The 14172-nt window shown below is 45.3% G+C and overlaps 1 protein-coding gene across 1 annotated transcript in view; it reads left to right on the top strand.

Moving 5' to 3' along the window:
• The first annotated feature begins 203 nt into the window (after positions 1–203).
• Positions 204–14172, top strand: part of SNTB1 (syntrophin beta 1) — a 113394-nt gene continuing 99425 nt past the window's right edge. Inside the window, exon 1 of the mRNA XM_036404371.2 lies at positions 204–793. Coding sequence (XP_036260264.1) covers positions 271–793 — 523 coding nt within the window. The 5' untranslated portion in view covers positions 204–270. The remainder of the gene's footprint in view (positions 794–14172) is intronic.

Below are 14172 nucleotides of genomic sequence, written 5' to 3'. Positions count from 1 at the left end.
GCAGCCCGGGCTCGGAGGCACCGCAGCTCGCCGAGGGCGTCCCAGCCGTGTCCCCGGGCGGGGCGGGTTGTCCCTGTCCCACTCCGCCCGGGGCGGTGCCGCCAGGTGCGCCCGCCCCGGCGCGGCCCCGGCGGGGCGGCCGCGGCTCCTCGCCCCTCCCCGCCGCGCCGGGAGCTGCCGCCCCCCGGCTGAAGTCCGGTGCCGCCGCGCTGTGCCGAGCCGTGCCGAGCCGGGGGTGCCGTCACTCGGCGCTTCCAGCATGCTCCTAAGATGGCGGTAGCGGCGGCGGGCGGCAGCGGGGGCGGCCGGGCGCAGCGCAGCGGCTGGCTGGAAGTTTTGGTGCGGGAGCGCTGGCACAAAGTGCTGGCCAACTTGGGCGGCGAGGCGCTGGTGCTGAGCGGCGAGGAGCGCCCCGACGGCGCGGCCCACAACGGGCTGGGCGGCGATGGGACGGCGTGCCGCGGGGCCGAGGGCGGCGGGGGGCCGGCGGCGGTGCGCACCGCCTTCACCGACCCCCCCGAGCAGGTGCCCGAAGCCATCTCCAACAAGAAGCGGTGCGTGAAGGTGCTGAAGCAGGAGATGGGCGGACTGGGCATCAGCATCAAGGGGGGTAAGGAGAACAAGATGCCCATCCTCATCAGCAAGATCTTCAAGGGGCTGGCGGCCGACCAGACCCAGGCTCTCTACGTGGGCGATGCCATCCTGGCCGTGAACGGCACGGACCTGCGGGATGCCACTCACGACGAGGCGGTGCAGGCGCTCAAACGGGCCGGCAAGGAGGTGCTGCTGGAAGGTAGGGGAGCGGGCCGGTCCGGCCGTGCGCGCCCGGCGGCGGGGGGCTGTGGGACGGGCCGGCTCGGCTGCCTGAGGGACGGCGGAGCCGAGCCGGGGGCGAGGGGGTGACTCCGCGCATCCCGTGCTGCTCCTCCGGGCGTCTTTCCAGCGCGGAGAGTTCACACCCTGTACCCCGCGCCGGCACCCTCGACGACATGTGTTATGGACACAGCCCCTCGGCAAGGGACCAGCGGGATGCCGGAGAGCCGGGCTTCAACTTCCCGCCCTCGTATCTGCCGGCACAGTCCCCGCAGCCCCGTCCGTGCGCGGTCGGTGGAGGCTCCGCAGCCCCGTCTGGTCGCGGCGATGGGTCTGAGCCCTGAGCCCTCCTGGGCTGAGGCTGCCTCCGGGTGAGGGATCTTCTGGATCCCTCCTGCAGGGTGAGGGATCTTCTGGATCTGCCGCCAGGACGTTTTCACATCTTTTCAACCCAGGAAAGGTGGGGAGAGTTGGGTACTGTGAGAGGAGGGGTTAAAGAAGTAAAGGAAGCCCCCCCCTCCTCCCCTGCCATTAAGGGAATGGCTTGGTGACTTTGCCCTAAGTCATCTCGAAACGCCCGACACCACCCTCTCTCCAGTTCCTCCTTCCACCTTCCTACTCCCGATCAGGGATGGGGGGTGGGGGCAAAGCGGTTTAAATGAAGCTGGGGGTGCCTCACGGACTCATCTGCCATCCCTGCAAAGCAGCCTTTCCCTTTCTCAAGGGTGACTGAAAGAGTTTCGTAAAAAGCAGCCTTAGAAATTGACCTCGGAGAAAGGAGCAGACGCTGGTGTGCGTGGAGGACACGTGGAGGGAGGGTGTCCCCCCAGAACGGGACGGAATTTGGGGGGAGCAAGTAGAAAAGCAGATCCAGGTTCCTTTAGACCACGAGTTCATGAGGAGAGAGGCGTGCACAAGCGTCTAATCCCTGTCTTTTCACAAGGACTAATTTGCTTGCTCCACCTGAGAGAATGAACAGCTTCAGAACTGCCCTTGGCGTGTGTGTGATAAGTGATTACATATTTGCCCACAAGTTCATTTAACCGGAGGTCAATGGCATCTGAGGCATGCTGCAGTCTGCCTTCCCCTGTGCCATCGCTTTCCTGCGGGCACTCCCACCTCGCTGTACCTGTAGCCCTTTCGGTACCGCAGATTTCTTCACGTGTGGCTTTTTTGGGGGCTATTTTGAGGAGCAAAGGAGGTGCTGCTGCTGGCTGGGAGGTGCAGCTGAGCATCAGCTATGAGCAGCCAACTGTGGCATAAAGTTACAGAAAAAGTTTGAAAGGGAGAGAAGGTGAAAAATGTATTCCGTAGTAGTGTGTGCTGAGAAAGTCTTTTGTTGTCCCTGTGACAGCAAAACTGGAGGAGTTCGTGCTCCATGAGGATTTAAGAAGCTGAGGACAATTGTGTCTCCTCTCTCTTTGTGCCCTGCAATACCTGCAGGACCAAAGTGCAGCTTGTCTTCCCTTGCTGCAGCTGAGTTGATTACAGATACACCTCTGAAGTACTAATATGAACTTCTCTGGGCGCTCTGAAGTGGGGCTGTTGCATCTAAATTTTATCACTGATTTGTTTATGCTGTGTAAGGGCTTTCTGGGGTGCAGCCAGGTAGTGGCTGAGCTTTGCTGTGGCCTAATGAGTAATGTACAGTGCTTGCAGGTCTCCGTCCCTCTGTGTGGTGCCTGCAGCATCAGCACCTGAGCACTGTGCTGCTGGGCGAGCCCTAAAAACCCCTCAGTTTTCTGGGCTAGAGTGGAGATGAAGCTGTTTCACCCTCCTTCACTCCTTTTGACATCACAGCTATCTTGCATTCCTTTGCTCCATGCTGACGTGCCTCGGTTTCTGCAATTGAATTTGTAATTTGCAGTTTGAATATTTCAGTAGTGATCTCTATGTAAAGTTAAAATATTCTGACACTGGACTCTGTGTTTTGTCCTGCCTGTCTCTTGGTATTTCAACAGAGTAACCAAACCAAACGTTGGCTCCAGCATTGCCTGGGAGGGCTTCTCCCTTCAGTGGGGACCCACTCCACATGAGTGGCTTATGAAAACAGGCAGCTTAGAACAATTCTCTGCGATTCTGTTGCCCACTTTGATGCTCATTCTTCAGCAGCAGTGTCTAAAATGGTATTTTTATTACTAAAGGAAGGAAAATGCAAAAGTTCTTTTTAATCTTTAAAGTATAGAAGGGCAACACTTGATTTTCCTTTCCTTACAGATTATAGGATTTTGCCATTTCCTGACTTCTTAGAGAGTTATATATGGCAAAAAGCAGCCTGTGATGGGGCAGGGCAAGACCCTTGTGCAGCTCCTCTCTAGATTCTTTCTCCAATTCACAGAGCAAAGCCAGCATGTGTTTCCAGGGTCAAAATGTAAGATTTACATTTTATGGAGATTTTGAGATTTGTTTGTGACTTCCAGCCCAGGAAAGCCAAATTTGCAAAGGCATGGCAAGGTGTAAAGCACAAGAAGCACATTTCATGGTGCAGCAGGGCTCTGGGTATTGCCCAATGCATTGTGCATTCCTGGAAAGGGTCTTACCATTGAGTATTTCCTAGAGGTTATGGCAGGGAGGATGTGTCACAATACACCCAATATCAGAGTGCTGGAGCCTGCCTGTTATATAGTGTCCTGCCTAAAACTGCTTGCTCAGTGGAATGAGGCATTTACCAGCTCAGCACTAAACTGTAGTCTCTCCTGCATTCCTGTGCAGGGAGGATGGGAGTGGAAAATCCCTCCACAGGCCTCTGCACCCTGTGTGGGAGGCAGGGCTGGCACCTGGGTGGGTGGCAGGAGAGGAAGGTCTGTGAAGAGAAGGAATCAGGCAATGCCTCATTTTACCACTTGCCCCTTTTCCTGCATTGATCACTGTCTCTGAGCTGGTGGAAAGAGAGATTTGCTGCAGGGTCAGGGGTGGTGTAGCTGCAGCAGCTCTGCTGGTGTGGGGGGAGCACAGCTGTAAAGCCTGGTAGGAGAGGCCCTACTCTAACAAATTCAATATCCATGCTGGGTAGTTCTGCCTTCTCATTTTCCATCCCTGACACTTGTAGAATTCACCTACTAAGCTAAAGTTCCTTCTTATAGGTGTGGTCTGTGGAGTTGGCTAGGGTGCCTTAAATCCAGTAGAATTTGGTAAATGGAAGGGAAATAAGGCAACAGGTGATACTGCCTTGGGAGGAGAGCTGTAAGGCAGAAGGTTCAAGAGGAGAGGGAGGTGATGAGGAGGAAGGACTTGAGCCCTTAGAAATCATTCTGTGTCCTCATCTTCAGGGATGGACTGCTTCTGCCTGCAGGGTTTAATTTCCTGTGAGCTTTTCATCACAGCCCGGGTGTGAGGAGCAAAGCAGGCAGAGGGAGCAGGGGTGGGGGTAGCCCTGATGTTGGGCTTGTCAGCCCTGGGTGGCTTTCCAGGGGTTCAGAACAGCAGGATGGAGCTTCTCACCAGAATTCAGAGAAAATTTCCTGGTGGAGCAGAGAAAATTTCCCTACATGAGAGGCAAGGCGCCCTCATTGTACAATACATATTTGCAAGTGTGGAAGGAAGTTAAAATTATCCTTACAGCTTTGTACATATAATTTGTACAAATAATTATATGTACAGTTTGTACATATAATTTCCTTGTGGTTCTGTTAAATTTGGGCTTCTTTGGAAAATCAGGCACTTTGAAAAATCAAGCAGCCCCTCTCGTGCTGTGTGAAGCACATTACATTCAAGTGACTCTCAAGACACCCAAGGTGTTTGTTTTTATCAAAGCATCCTGGGTAAGAGCAGTCCCTTGGCGTGCTCTGTAACCAAGCTGGTTGTGCTTTACTTGTATTCTCTATGTGTTCAGTGAAAAAAATGAAAACTTGAAGTAGCCTATGGTAATGTCAGAAAAGACCGCCCCCTGCATAATGCTGCAGAAAGAAAAAGAAAGAAGGAAAAAAAAAACCTGCATTAGTGATTTTTGCTATCTTTCTGCAGGGTATTTTTCCCTTGTTTAATGTGTGTGGGTGAGCTAGTAGTGGTGGTAGTGGAAGCTACCTAGTGGGAAAAGGAGCATCTTCTTAGTGCTGTTAGAATTTTAGTGGTTTTGAATGATTCTCAGTCAACTCAATTGCAAGGTCCGTGGAGAAGTGCTTTTGGCAGCCTCCCTGGGCTTGCATAAATTTCCCACAGAGAGCCATCCCCCTGCACAGTGACTTTTAGCATATGGGTAGTAGCCTGTAGTCATCTTCTGTGGCATTCTTGGGAATAAGGCACAGCTTTGAAGCAAAGAATAAGCATGATGCAGTTTGTACCGTAGTAACATGTATTATTTTCCAAACAATATTTCTGTAAGAATTGTAAGGATTCTCCTCTCCTACCCTTTTTAAATTTTCTCTGGGTGAAGCAAAGCAATCGTATCTGTGTGAATTATATGCTGAAATAGTGTAAAATAGGTATGGGCTTCTTGTTGGCTGTAGTTTTCAATCTTACCTGGTTTTGTGTTTCTCTCAGTAAGGTAGTGACAACAGGAGATTTCCGAGGGATAACAAAATACAGTATTTATCCAGAAAGTGAGTCTTCTGTGAGTATAGAGGAAAAATGAGGCACAGGGCACTTAATGAGTGCATATGTGACACAACTAGTTACTACAGTCAGGTCAGGGCTGTAAATCTCAGTGATTGCTAATTGTATGCATAGTTATTCTTTATACTTCTAGTATAACTATGGACAAAACACTTTTTTTTTGGGGGGGGGAGGGGGTGTTTATACCAGCAAATATGCAGTTAGGGAAATGCCTTATATTTAGAAGCTGTACATTTAATGACTCATGTAGCTACCCTTGGTACACATCAGTTTGAAAGTGAAATTGAAAGGGAAGGGAGCAGGGAATCTTATTCTAAAAGTCCCAGGTCTAAGCAGTTCCTGAGAATCTCAGTTTTGATTGATTCAGCTGCCTGCATCTGATGGGGAAGGTTGAGTGGCAACACTTGATGTGTTTTTCACTGATTAGATTAGATTACAGGCTAATTTAGCAGTCCAGACAGCCTGTATCACCTTTCACAGATAAAAATCAGTACATCCTCTTTGCAGTAATTTTTGTATGAGTCCTCTGTCTCAGTTACTCTAAAGAAAATAAGGCACTTGTGGGCAACACATTTCTGGATTTACTCGGACTAAGTGCAGGGTGCCCTGTCAACCCACCCTGGGAATCCTATACTAAGCCCTATAGAAGCAACTTACTACCATCTCCTTAAGGGTGCTTAGAAGATTAAATATGTCTAGAGACCTGAGATTCAATTGCACATGCAGATTAAGCATGTTAAGTATCATTAGAAAAGAAAAAAAAGCATGTTTTAAAATCCTGGTAGTAATTTCTTTGTGAAAATTAAATTGAAATCTTGGTATTACTCTTAAAGAATCTTTAAACCATGAGAGTAAAATTGAAAGCTGAAGGCTCCTGCTATAGTTAATAAAACAATGTTTGTATCTTAATTTTTGCTCAGGCAGGTGCCTTTTCTCTGAAGGCCATTTCCACCCTCTCAGGACAGCATTTTCATACAGGTGATGCCAGGGGCACTGGCCTCTTCCCACTCCTGCTGCCCACTGGGTTTGAGTCAGAGATGCTCACTGCATGTCTGTCCTGAGGGAGCTGATGTAGAGTGTCCAGAATTCAAACCAGTTTGGATTTGGGACAGCCCAGCTCAGGGGCTCATCACAATAGATTGATGGTTTCAGATGTTAGCTGGGAATGAGTTTTAACTTTCTTTTATTCTCTTAACCTCACTGTTTCTATAATACATGGTGTGGAACTTGCCCTGCTGGTAATGTAATGTAAAATTTGGCTGTAAGTATAGCATCTGTTTGTGTTTATTCAGAGTTCATAAGTATTGGAGAGTTTCCTCTATTTGTAACCTGTATCAGTAGTCAGTCTGCTTCCAGGCTTTAAAAACACATTATTTCCATTCCATTTTTCTAATTTAGATTTCTGATTATAGGATTATTTTGTACTTTATTCTGCAAGATTATGTTGCCATGGCTACTTGTTAGAATTGGTACAGCCACTTCAGTAGAAGGGAAATTGCAGGAAACAGTAGTTCAAGAGAGCAATAGCATAAGTGAACAAAATGTGATGAGAACAAAGCTGTCCCAATACAGCATGGAAGACTCTGGCTTTCCAAGTCTGAAACAGATCCTCAAGCATCTCAGAAAAATAGCTGGTGAAGAAGGGATGGTAGCAGTATTTCTAGAATGCAGAAAATCCTTTAGCTACTTATCATCTAGAGTTTGTGAGTAGCCCATAGAACACAGCTTTGCTGGCCTTGACATGGTGGGTGGAGGTGAGCCAGGTTCTTCTTCCAGCCCCTCCCAGCCCCACATTGGTGTCACTACAGCAGCTGTAGCTGGTGGGAAGTGGGCTTCACTTGGCTCAACCATGTCATCTCTCCAAACCTTAAACTCTCCAGCAGAGAAAAACACTTCTGCCAGCATAAGGTGTGCCTCTGCTAAGGGTTTTTAACAGGACATCTGCTCTTAGAGCAATCAGGGAGAGCATTGTACTGTTATGGTAGATTGGGAAAGAGTTAGGACTTGGAATAGTAGGAATAAATTGAGTTGTTTTGGCAGAGGCACATCATTGTAAAGATAAAAAGGGACATCGGGGAGTGGCAGCATTTGGTACATGCCCTGAGGAGTGTCACTGCAAGCAGGGAGGCAGTTTGAAGATGTTCAAGGTGAGGCTGATGTGGGCTAGAGAAGTCTGTGAGAAACTACAAAGGATGTAGAAAGCATGGAGTGCTACTTGTCATTGATGCTACATGTAGGAAGGTGTGTTGTGAGCCTCCTTCATGCTCTTAAATGAGTGTGTCAGCTGCTATTTTGCAGGATTAGGAAAGCTGCTCTATAAGACCATATCTCTGTGCTTTAAAAGATGGGTAATGGCTCAGTCTTCTTTACCTTGCACTTCTGGGAGACAGGATTAATTGAAATTATGACATCCAGCATCTTGCAACATCTGAGAGTCCAGCAACACTGAGTAATGAACAGGAACACAAAAGTTTTCTTGTGGGGGAAGTTGGGAAAAGACGGAATTGGTTTGTTCATCATCTCATTAGCAATCAAAACATAATTTTTCCAGAACATAAGTTAATAAACTTGCTTAAAAAAGGTTTAATCAGCTGTGACTAGTTCATCAGATTGCTTCAACACTAGATATTGCCTCGCAGTTAGGTTAAGTTTGTTCCTTAACATAAATTCAATAAAGAGACATAATTTCCACATAACTCTTTGACAGATTTCTGACTGCTGCTTCTGCACACTTCTCTTACAGTCTGGCTTTAATTTTGTCTGTCTAGGACTTGAACTACTGAACTGGTTACAGCTTTGTGCACATATGCTAAGGGCACAACAAAGTAGGTCACTGCCAAAGAGGCACATCTGTACTGTACTGTTGGGTAAAATGGAGTTTTTAATTGTAAGGAAATGAGCCAGAAAAGTAGATGTGGAAAAACTGCCTCTGATTAGAAATGATTAACATACAGCACATTCCTTCTAAAAATGATACACAGGTTTTTGCTTGGGAGTTGTGCTTGTTGGCACAGCTCTAGAAGTCAGCAGCGCTAAAGCTGTGGCTGTTTATTCCTCTCTGCTCTGGGATATTTCCTTCTGAAGATGACATGTATTTAAGCAGTGAGGCAGCTTCAAGGCAGCACACAGATGAGTAACATGTGTGTGCATCTATATGAACAGCTTCTGTACACTTTAAATTGGTAAATTCCTGGTATGGTGCAAGTACCTGAGAAACATAATTTTTTCTCAAGTATCAGAAAACTAGAAATATATCATAAGATAAAAAATGTAAAAAGTCACTATCAGAATATAAATTCTTTTCTGGCAAAGGATACACAACTTACCTGATGTGCTTCAACAGGTAATACGACCTCTTGGGAATATTTGTCAGCCTCATGTGCCCTTTCAGGGAAATGGGACCATTAGTTAAACTTTATGTTCCATTTGCCATAGGCATGTGCAGCTGGTGCAGTACCTATTTTGGCTTTTAACATAATCAAGAAGTTATGAGAGAGCATAGAAAAGCTACACCATGGAAATAACGTATCTCCACTTTAGTCTGAATTATTTCAATAATAGCTATTTCCAGGATGATTTACTATACTGACATGTGTTTAAAATGCCATTGGCTCTGATTCTGCAAGGGGAGCAAGAGGCAGTTGTGTGAAGGTGCTGGGGAGGTTTAGAGTTATCCAGCATGTGTCTTATGAGGCTGCTCTAAGCTAATAGTTTTAACTCAGACAGTGAAAGTTTAATCTGTTTATCCCAGGATTTGGGCTTTATTCCCTGTTATACAGCCTGGAAAGACAAAGCTAGCAGAGGGACTAGCAGATGTGGGGCAGATGTGATTTCCCTTATAGCAGGCAGCTTCCCTTTGGTCTTACTCTTCCCAGGTAGAACCCAGAAGGATCCTTCTCTTGCTGATGTGAAGCCAAAGGAGGTATTTAAGTATTGAATATTCAGAAGTATTTTCCAGGAAAAAGGTGAGCAGGATTTGCCTTGAGTACTTGTGGCTTGATTTCTTTGTGAGGTTTTTTGTTTGATTTATTTTTTTCTGGTTTGGGAGATATTTATTCTGGTTTGGATTTTTTGTTTGTGTGGGGTTTTGGGGTTTTTATTTGGTTGGGGCTTTTTTGTGGAGGATGCTGTGAACAGAAAAAAAGGTCTCCAAATTACAATTATTTTCCAAAGAACACATTATTCTTGGTAACTACCTGTCCCTTTTAACCTACTTTTCCTGTCTCATTCAGTGATAGAGTTTCCTGGTGCCCAGTCTCCTCCTCCATCAGTGATAGGTGGCAGGGATGAAGTGTCTGCAGAGACCCAGCAGGATTCAGCAGATTCCTACCACATAAATATATACTTGGGCAGAGAGACACAGACCATAAGATGTGTTTACATCATACATACTTGTGTAATGAACAGTCTCCTCAACAGGTATTCCTTGTTTGGTGCTTGACCTTCACACGTGCTTAGGGCCAGCGTGGCAGCTTTAGGCTGCTGGGGCTTTGCCCAGTCTGGAGAGGCTGAGCTGATGCCTGTTACCCATTGGGTCTCTCTGCTTTTAGGATGTCATGGTGGGCTGTTCTAGCTCAACACTGCAGAGGTTGTGGGGTCTCCCTCACTGGAGATAATCAGGAACAGTCTGGATGTAACCCTGTGCAATGTGCTCTAGGGAGATCCTGCTTAAGGAGGAAGGTTGGACCAGATACCCCACCTGTGGTCCCTTCCAGTCTTAACTGTTCTGTGATTGATTCTTTCTCTGTATCTCAACTCTGGGAAGACTTTTCCAGAGCTGGGGATGTGGCTGTTTGTGAGCTCTGTCATATTAGAGTCAGGAAGATGTGGTTATGCAAGAGAAGGGAAGCAAGCTTCAAGCTGGAATGACTTAGATGATGACAACAGGCTTTTCATTAAGAACTCCAGGTCTTATTACTGTGTTTTGCCCAAATTAAACTCTTCGAGATTTTAGAAGTTTAGGGAAATGGCCAGTTAAGCAGTTAACATAGCCCAAATTTTTGAAATCCTGAGCACAATGATGAGGAGTGACACAAGCAACACTTAAACCAGATGAAAGACCTAAAGGTGCTGCAGATGTCTCAGCTAATAAGCTTGAAGCCACTGTTGCTCTCATGGCTTTTGTTACCTTTTCTTTGCAGGAATAGTGGTGGTTGCAGGCTGATGCTCTTGGGATATTTGTAAGACAGAGCTCTCATCTAGCTCTGGGGGTAAAATCTCTATTCCAGCCTTGAAAGAGGTAAAAAAACTTCATGGTAACTTCAGTCTTGCTTGTTTGTGAAATGCTGGAGAAGTGTCAGGCCAAAAGCAGCCATAAAAGCAAATTACATTTCAATATGGGAAGAATGCAAATGAAAGCAACTAGTTTTAAGAAGCTCCCTGTTGTTCAGTGAACGGCTGTCTGTATAAATAAGCCAGACCTAGGTGATGTGTGAGAACAGGTCATAAAGAAAGCATTGAAGTAACAAACCAGTGGAATTTCCACTTAACACATTAAAATCAACCCTGAAAGAGTAATAAATTGAAGTTTCAAGAGATGGCATATAAAATACCCGTGAAACTAAAAATGATAATCTGACAGTTTTATGTTTCCCTTTCACTCTGTTATATCTATTTTAATAAACATGTGGGATAGATTATCAAAAGAGCAGCACTTTTTTTATGAAGTCTTGAGGAAATAAATAGTGAGTATGGGCATATTATAAATTACACCCAATAAAAATAAACTGAAATTGATTCTGGGCTTTGCCTGTGTTCGGACTGCATTGCTAGAATTATTCCGTGTTGATCTTGTTTTATGTATGTATTGAACTTTTCTGCTAGGCATACCATGAAATGTTAGTATTTAATGCTTGAGTTTTTGTTTGAGTACTGCCAGAGCTTTTTGTCTATGTGCATAAATAGCATTAAGACCTTAGAGAGGTTTCAGAGTTCACTCTCTTAAAAAAAGACTGGGGAACAAATACCTTTTGGTTTTTGAGGGAGGAAAGGAAGGGCTAGCTTGAAAACATGCAGGTTTGTGTGGGAAATTTTATGATGTTTGAATTTGAGATAGTATTTTATATCTAAAAGTTAATAATTTTTCTTTGAAAGGCTGATTAGAACTTGCATTTGAAACCTTTCATAAGTAGAATTTTCTGTGTAGAAGAGCAGAGAATTACCCAATGTACCATCTCCTCATAGAAAATCTTTGCAGTCACATCACATTTATCACAGAAAATTCTCATAACCAAAAAGATTTACCAACTCAGTGACCAACTTTGTTCCCATTTTGTTAAAATACAGTTAGTTTCAATAAGTGCAGGTATTTATTCAGTTCTTGGAAAATTTAGATATGCTGTTCTCCTTAATCACTTTGTTCTGTTACTTTTCTATCAATATGCACACTGTATGAAGTGGATAAGGATGTATATTTGGTATGAGCCAAGACAAATACACTTCGAATAGAGAAGTCACAAGTGATACATTATATGAATTCCTGTAAGACATTCACATTTGATCTTTTCAGTTAGTCATACTTTTGGGGGAATGCTTCCTTGTTTCTCTGAAACTCACAGTGGAAACCTTGAATACAGGAGGAAATGAGGAAAAGACTTCTCAGGTCTCTAAAACTTGCATAAAATAGCTCTTTTAGGTATAATTTTAATATCTTCTCAATGCAGCTGTAAGTTAAGTTGGTCTCACTACCCTTTTAGCTTTTGCTATTTTAAAGACTTCATGTAGAACTCTGTATATGAAGGAATCAAGTTCATGAAACCATAAAGGCTGGGAAATTATTTCTGCGGGGGAATATGCAATATATTATTTAGATTCTTTTTTTTTCTTTTTGCTTTCTTCACTATTGCATTGGCTGATGTTGGTTTAGAATGCCTTGAAGTGTAGCTGTTAAACTCCAGCGCTGGCCTAGCCTTGGTGTGGGCACAGCTCTAAATGTCTGTCAGCAGTATTGCATAGGCAGGGGGTGCACACAGTTTGTGTTGTACATGCATTTGCTCATATCCAAGACAGAATTTATTTGTTGTCAGGGCAATGTAGATTAAGTTAATTGTTCTTTTAAAACAGAAATAAGTAGAGTCTTGAGTATACCTGCACTGAAAGAGTCTTGGAGTGATTCATTTGCTGAAATGCTTTACAGGAGGCTGTATCTGCAATTGTGGTTTTTCTCAGGGTCTGTGTTCCCCACCCAGACCCTACTGTCCCTGTTGTCTGTGGCTGAGCCTCTGGTGGTGAGACATTGGTGGCCAGGCTGGTGGGGACAACCTGCCGCTCTGCTAGAGAGTGCCAGGAAGGAGAGTGGTTCTGGAGCAGGAGGTGAGAGAGTGAAAGGCACCTTGTCTTCAAGCTGGCATGAACTTTCCCATTAATTTCCATGAGATTAGGATATTTTTTAGCAAGCAATAATGACATAAATCACTGATGGGGAAAAAAAGATGCTGATGCAGCTTTATCTTTTCCCCAATACCTACTGTATCAATTCCCCTTCAAAATGGTATGGACAGCTCTTTGGTCCTGACTGGGTGGCCCACCTGGCTGGCTTTCTGCTCTGAGCTGTCCATGGAGTCTCTGTTACCTGGTGCTTTACTGTGCCCAGCAAACCTGGCTCCACACTCTGCCTCCCTGACCTTGTCAGGCTGTCCCTCCTCCCTTCCCACTCCTTCAAACACTGATGAGCAAAAGCTTTGTAAAATACATGTGGCAACAGTTCAGTCTCCAAGTTCAGCCATTTTGTGCAATAATAATTGATTACATAATTGTTGTTTCTTTATTTACAGTTCTGTTCTAATCACAAAAGTTGAATAGCTCTGCACAGTCACATATGTGCCTCAGTTGTGGGTACTTGTATCAAATTAGAAAGTACCAAAATGTTTCTTCTAGAAACCTCCCTGCTTTCCCTTAAATTTCAGGGTGACAGATCAACAGCTTTTCAAAGGATGTTTCAGGTCTTCTTTCTTGTTCAGAGCTAAGCCCTGACCTCTTCAAGAGCAGAAGCACACTAAAAATAATATTTCACTGGAGCAGAAAGCGGTCACTGTTTGTGGAGACAACAAAACTGTAGTTTCAGGTGGAGGCTGGTTTATGAAGTAATATTTTTTTTTCCCAAAAAGCTGCACCCAGCAGAGATTTGACCCCTTTCCATTTGAACAGGAGGTTTGTAAGTGTCCTCATGCCATCTCTATAGAACCATGCATAGATGGTTTTCCAGGAGAAATTTGAGTTTGTAATTGCCTTGGTGCCATTTCAGTATATAGTGCCAGACTGACAGTCATCAGAGGTGTTCTGGGTTTGCAGAGTATACCAAGGCCAAAGTCTCTGCATGGCTTGCCCCTTACCCAACCACACAATGCCCCTCTCCCTACTGGGTTTTCTGGGTATCATTTGCCTTCTTTCTGACTTCTGACTGCATCATTTAGGATGGGAGGCAACGCCAGAAAAAATTTGATATTTATCGGCCTGATTATGCAGGAAAACCTGCAGTTGTAGCTGAACAAGTAATTGCATAATCAAAACCTTGGCTTGCTGACTTTTTCCAGGCTGCTGCTTTGTGTCTGAGCGCTGGCAGAGCCCTGCTGGGGATGAGCAGCGCTTCCGGGCAGGCTCCATCGGCTGCTGATGGCACCTGGCTAACAGCCAGACCCGATGGCTTTCCTTGTCTCCAAAGAGGTGCAAATTTGTGACCACAGTTCAAGAGTGATTGAAGAGTGACAGAATTGGTATCATCACAAGAAAGTTGAAGCTGCAAGTCTGTATTTTGTGCCTGAGATCCCAGGGGAATTGAGTTAGCTCAGAAGTCCTGAGGTCTCCAGGCCT

This window comes from Molothrus ater, chromosome 1 (genome assembly GCF_012460135.2).
Source record: "Molothrus ater isolate BHLD 08-10-18 breed brown headed cowbird chromosome 1, BPBGC_Mater_1.1, whole genome shotgun sequence".
In the NCBI taxonomy this organism is placed as follows: Eukaryota; Metazoa; Chordata; class Aves; order Passeriformes; family Icteridae; genus Molothrus; species Molothrus ater.
The sequence above is the reverse complement of the archived record's forward strand: the minus strand, read 5'-3'. Positions and strand labels throughout refer to the sequence as shown.